We start from the raw sequence: 6000 nt of genomic DNA on the forward strand, positions 1-6000 counted from the left end.
AAAGTTCAGAAGCTTTACTACACAGAGGAGGGTCATGCCTCTCTCTCCTTTGTGGCCTTCAGTGGAAGCTGAGCGAGGCTGCGTGACAAGAAAATGAAACACAAGTAAACAGAGGAAGTCTCTCTGAGGGAGCTTTTAAACACCTTACAGTGAGAGAGATATATACGCCATTTACTTTTATTCCCAAACATACTGCCTTTTAAAGAGTTCAATGACACAAATCCATGACAAAGTTGGACTTTTCCCCAAACTTACCGTGACTCCTTTTGGCCCCATTTTCCCTACAGGCCCGGGTAAACCCTAAATGTAAGACATGACAAAAACATATATTTCCATGGTTACGAACTTCATTTGTGCTATTGTCAAAGTGCTTAAGTGGAAAAACAAAAGGGACACATATTTATGATGATTTAGGCTATCCAACCAGGTTGAAAAAAAAAATTCATTCATGTATTCTGTCGTTTGCGGTGTCAATATGTAAATGTTAAATGAGTGAGTGAATACAACATTTACGGGGAGGGCGGGGGGGGGGGGGGGTTAGGGCGCTTGACAGCGCGTGAGAGCCGACCACATTCATTCTCATTTTGGGAACGAGATTTGTCCGCTTGCTCGCTATATTTAAAATTTATTTTTGGAACCGTGTCCTCCACTTTCATAGCCTCCTCATGGACGCATGCTTACGATCTGGCAACCGGTCGCCATGTTTTTTTATAGAGGTTGGGACCCAGAACTATCGCAGCGAGAATAAGGAAATCCAGACAGAAGGCTGGGTCTCTGAAGATAAAAACACAGTGATGATTGAGAGGGACTCTATTTGTATGAGTCTATACTGGAGGGTTGTTGTTTTTTTTTGGAGAATCCTACTCATTCTGCCTTTCAGCAACATCCACTAATTACATCCATTAATTTCTCAGGGATACTGTCAGAAAAATCCACCGGTGCAGAAAATCTCCTCCTGCAACTTTTAAAGATCAACTCTCAGCTCAGGAGAACTCCCCCCCCCCCCCCCACAGCAAAGCACGACGCCTTGACGTAAACTCACGGCACCGGTGGGTTCGCCGCCCACAGATGGGTGGGCGGCGCTACAAGCCTAATCCATCACACACAAAGTGTCCATAGGGATCGGAGTTCTGTGACATCGTTAGGGCGCCGAAGCAGAGAGGCAAACGCCGGGAACTCTATAAACATATCACATATCACAAACCTTCAGGAGAGGACCGGTTTGTCTTGATATTTGCGGGGATTCATTTTGAATAGCAGAGAAACCCCCGGTGTTACCCAGCTTTGACTTCTTAAAGGGATAGCTCGGGTGTCGTACGAGGTACTTATACATGAAGGTCGGTGCACCCCCAGCACGGAGAAACACACTCAGCAGTACTGACGCGGGAGCAAAGTAACGTACAGCAAAAAATGTATTTTTCGCCACCTAAAAGACAGGCTCACCTACAGAAGAAAAAAAATCAATACACGTTTAAGTGTAAGCTATATTTAGAACGTTTTCACAGCTTAATCTTGCCGTCAGGCGGCCCTATCTGACGGGGGGGGGGGGGGGACCGAACCGAGAAGGGGGAACTTATCTATGCTCCCTTCAAAGCCACCAGACTCCATTAACAAAAAAAAAAAAAGGTTACACTTTCAGTTCCCGGTCAAAAGACATTCTAAAGAAGTGGTACGCTTGAACCGATATTGATTTTCTTTGGTGAGCCTGTCACCGTCCACAGCGGCGCGTTGCTTTGCTTGCATTCCTTATCTGTTTCCCCAAAGCTGGGGGGGGGGGGGGCGTTACGACCTCCATCTACTGTAGGCGATACGCTGACTATAGATGAGCTCCTCACACAACCCCACTTTACAACACCCTAACTATCCCTTTAAGTTAACACTATATGCATAGAAGTGGAGCGACGGATGACGGTCTCGGTTTAGAAGGACAGAGGGAGCTTATTTGCACCCGGGGAGCTGAGGTATTATTCCCGCTTTTATTACCTCTTCTTTCTTCAGAGCAGTGCTTACAACGGGAAGACTTTTGACATTTTATTTCCTCGCTAGACCGGAGGCATCTGTCGCTGAAATTCCACCACAGGTGCCTCTCGACATCTTTGTGCCCTTTTCCCTTTCATTCAGCCGCAAAAAAAAAACAAAAACATTTTTATTTGGATTGACCAAATTAGATTCTTTGAGGCTGACCGAGAGACGCCGATGGCTGAGATTCTTTGCCGGCATCCAATATCTTTAAATTACATTATTTTATAGCTGCGGAAAACAAACAAGGATTTGGCGTTTCACCCAATAATTCCATATGTATTCATCATTATGACAGTGACCAAATCTTACAAGCAGAAATTAGATTTATTTAAAAAGGTCAAAAATATTTTCAAAAAGCTAAATTCACAATAGAGACGGTGTGTGTGTGTGTGCGTGTGTGTGTGTGTGTGTGTGTGTGTGTGTGTGTGTGTGTGTGTGTGTGTGGCCCTGCTCGACCAGCAACCGCAACACTAGATTTACTGCACCTGCCTGCCAGGATAGCCTTTGGCCCCGGGGCTTCCATCATCTCCCCGTTCACCCTGTGGAGAGAGAGAGAGAGAGACGGAAGAGAAATCAGCTCTAGAGGAGGGCATGAGACCAAAAGAGGGAACAAGGAAGGGAGGAAGCAGTGATTGAGGGAGGGAAGGAGGGAGGGGAGAGGAGAGGTATTCTGTAGGAGAAGCATCACGTTCTCCTGCACACATGGTTTCTGTTGGAGCCTCAATGATTGCAACGATAAGAAGCAAAGATTTTACATCTCTCGGCTTTTCAATGAAGACTTCTTTTTTTTTTTCAGTGTTGCCTCAGGGAAGAGGCGCCACCGCGGACACTAAAAACCACTCAATTAATCCGACGGCAACAGCTTTTATAATGGGGTCGAGCCCACCTGCTGTTAAGACGACTGTGAGCACAGTTTCGTTAATATGTTTACCCTCAACAGCGCGCAGTATAACACTCCCGAGTCATTCCTTCCTCGTGGTGAGACCGAACCCAACGCGTCCCTCCGAGAGGAACGTTTAATTCTACGTGTACGGGAAGAGTAAAAACAGGGTTATGAAGGCATGCAAGAAATTACAGGCTGTTGCTACAGTGTGCCGAAAGCTCACCGCAGTCATTACACACCGGCGACGGTTATGTTTCTGCCAAAGCCAGATAATTAATGTTCTGTGAGAGATCACAATGTTAATGCGGTATTAAAAAAAAAAAAATGACACGAGAAAATCGTTTAAAACGGCCACAGAGAAACTGTAGTCGTCGTGGCAAGTAGTAATAGAAGTGGAGTTACTGTTGCAATGAAAGGAATTTTGTACAGCAGGATGGTTATTATCGCAAAAATGAGCCCAGAGAGGGCAAATAAACACACGCTATCGAGATCTTTGAAAGACTGCTAACCAAATGCTTTAAATCCTTTGACATAAAAATGGACACTTCAAATTTGGTATTTTTTTTTTGAGGGGGGGGGGTGTTCTTTATGTTCTACTAGTTCAAGGAAACACAGGGGATGCTACGCGCATATGATTATGTCATAATGCAAATGTTTTGTGCATGTAAATCACCCTATTCCACTGACGGTCAGTTGGTGGCAGTAGCACTTCAAGAACTGAGAAGTGTGCAAGTTAAAAGGCAGGGAAGAAGACCGCTGAACGTGAACACGGAGCGCTTCCGACGTCACACGCTCGCTTCTCCCTTTAACAGACATCGGTTTACTTTACAGAGACAGGATTTGGAAACTTACTCGTCAGGGACATGTGTGGAGCTGCAGCAGAGTCATGGTTGCGTCTATAAAGTTAAAAAGGTAACGCACATTGCTATGGAAACTTGTTTTTTCGTTCCAGTCTGGGAGTTTGAGAAGGCCTTATATAACTTTAAGTTTGACAGTCAAATAAAATGACAAAGGGTAAGTAAGCTGCACTGAATATAAAGTAGGGGAGTGGTTTCAGACACGATTCAAATGCAGGTTTGAGAATAATTAGGTTTTTTTTTTTTTAAATGATTTATGAGGGAGACAATGCATTCAAATCTTTAGCTGCACACTGAAAATAAGCCTCATTTATTTCAAAAGAAAACTGTAATAAACTCACAGGGTATCTGTAGTAGTAATTAAGTATTATTATCCAAAGTAATAACCAATCAGGACTGTCTTCTGTAACTGAACGGATGTCCTTCTGGCACAAGGTGACGCCCGTTATCTTCACCGGATTACAAAACAATCAAATCCAAAATTCACTGAGAAAAACAACAACCCTGAGAATACATTACAGGGCCAGTCATAAGTGCCTGTTCTGCATGTTAAACCGCGCTGCTGTTTGAGTTCCCACAGAAAAAGAGTGCATCGTCTCCAGAGAGCGCTGGAGGAGACGGGGAAAGTTCTCTCTCTCTCTTTTTTTTCCTTGTGACACAGCACATTCTTCTCAAAGATAGCACACAGGACCAGGACTCAGGAAGGAGAGAGGAGGAGGGGGAGGAGGAGGAGGAGGAGGAGGAGGAGGAGGGATGACCTCGGGGTGTCCAAACTATTTAGCCCACTTGAACCTCTGCCAAAAAAAACCTCTCCTTCCCTTTTTCCCGCCAAGATTCCCCGACAACTAATGTCTCTTCTCTCTTAAACCGTAATCCCCCGCCGGCCCGCACCGGTTCTTTTTGTCCGTATTAATGTTGTCTCCTGTTTTGTAACTATAAATGGAAAGACACCGGCGGAGTCTCACGGGGACGGTCTCCGGCGACTCTCGGCTCATCTATTCGATGAGTAAACACACATCGACATGCAGCCGGCAGACAGACAAACAGCACGCAGTGGATTTAGCCAGCGTGGTAACACTTCAAAGAGCCGGAGGAGGGATTGTGTCCGAGGAACCAGATCATTCACTTCTAGATGTTTTCAGGCGCTACTCTTGCTGTTCAGAAAATCCCCTTTTTGATCGTCACATGATTTGTTATTAAACCCCGCGGTAACATTCACACTCTCACCTCAGACACTGCTGACGACTAACGATGCATCTCATCTCAAGAGTATGCATTTTTTAAAAATTGCATTAAATTGCATTCGAGCACTTTTCCGTTACACTAATTGGCCTAAAGGGGGCGCTGCAATCGTAATTATTGGATTAATGATGTGATTATTAGCGAGTGGCCCAAAGGAGAGCGACGTTACAACCTGTAGGTAGATGTAGAGTAAGGATACTGATGGAGATGTTCTACATATCGTGTGCTGTACAGAAGAGAACAGGTGTGATAAACATCACGGAGAGTTGAAGTACTCACAGGTTCACCTGGGAGACCAGCAGGACCAGGATGACCTTTGTGTCCCTGTTGACAAGAAACAATACGTTAGCGTTTTGCACATCCAACAATAAGTCTAAGAGTAAAAACACCATTTCATCTTATCTTATTTTAAATCTGATCACAACGCCACAGGGAAGTCCAACGTTAAATGGTGCGCTTTGGAGAAAGACATTGTGTGTCTTCGTGTTCGAAAATGTCAAATTGAATCTAATTGTGTTGATAAAAAGTTCACCTCGTGTTCAGCAGCATCTCGGTCAACAACTCAGGGGCTGAAATGATGCATTTTCCTATTGCCTAAGAGAGAACTTGCTTTTGTTTCCTTATGAAATAGAACAACTTAATAAAAACCCAAAAGGTTTACTTTAAAATAGCTGTGAAACCAATAGACCACCGAGCAGCCCCCGCTGGTTAACCCTGAATAAAACACTGCTTTCACGATTTCGACTGAAATGTATTTAGTGTTGCAACGCAGCTGCTTGGCACCAATGTACCGCGACAAAACAATTCAGAACAACCCCGCATTAATTAAACCAGCAAACCAGTCGGACAGGAGGAAGTGAGACCCAACAAGGTAATTAATGGTCACCTTCATGTGGCCTCAAATGAGCATGCCAGCTGGTTACAAAATATATTCATCTTTTCACAATCAATTCCCGCAACAGAGTAGATAGAGTCGCATGAAGTCATCTCTGAGGG

At 44.5% G+C, this 6000-nt stretch overlaps 1 protein-coding gene across 1 annotated transcript in view; it reads right to left on the bottom strand.

Moving 5' to 3' along the window:
- col27a1b (collagen, type XXVII, alpha 1b) overlaps positions 1-6000 on the bottom strand; it is a 42949-nt gene that overhangs the window by 33645 nt on the left and 3304 nt on the right. The window contains exons 2-4 of the mRNA XM_068720684.1: positions 5284-5328; positions 2508-2561; positions 256-300 (exon numbers count right to left, since the gene is read on the bottom strand). Coding sequence (XP_068576785.1) covers positions 256-300; positions 2508-2561; positions 5284-5328 — 144 coding nt within the window. The remainder of the gene's footprint in view (positions 1-255; positions 301-2507; positions 2562-5283; positions 5329-6000) is intronic.

The sequence above is a fragment of the Cebidichthys violaceus genome, unplaced genomic scaffold, assembly GCF_023349555.1.
Source record: "Cebidichthys violaceus isolate CVI_PGR_0920_01 unplaced genomic scaffold, fCebVio1.0.p SCAF_26, whole genome shotgun sequence".
NCBI classification, from domain to species: Eukaryota; Metazoa; Chordata; class Actinopteri; order Perciformes; family Stichaeidae; genus Cebidichthys; species Cebidichthys violaceus.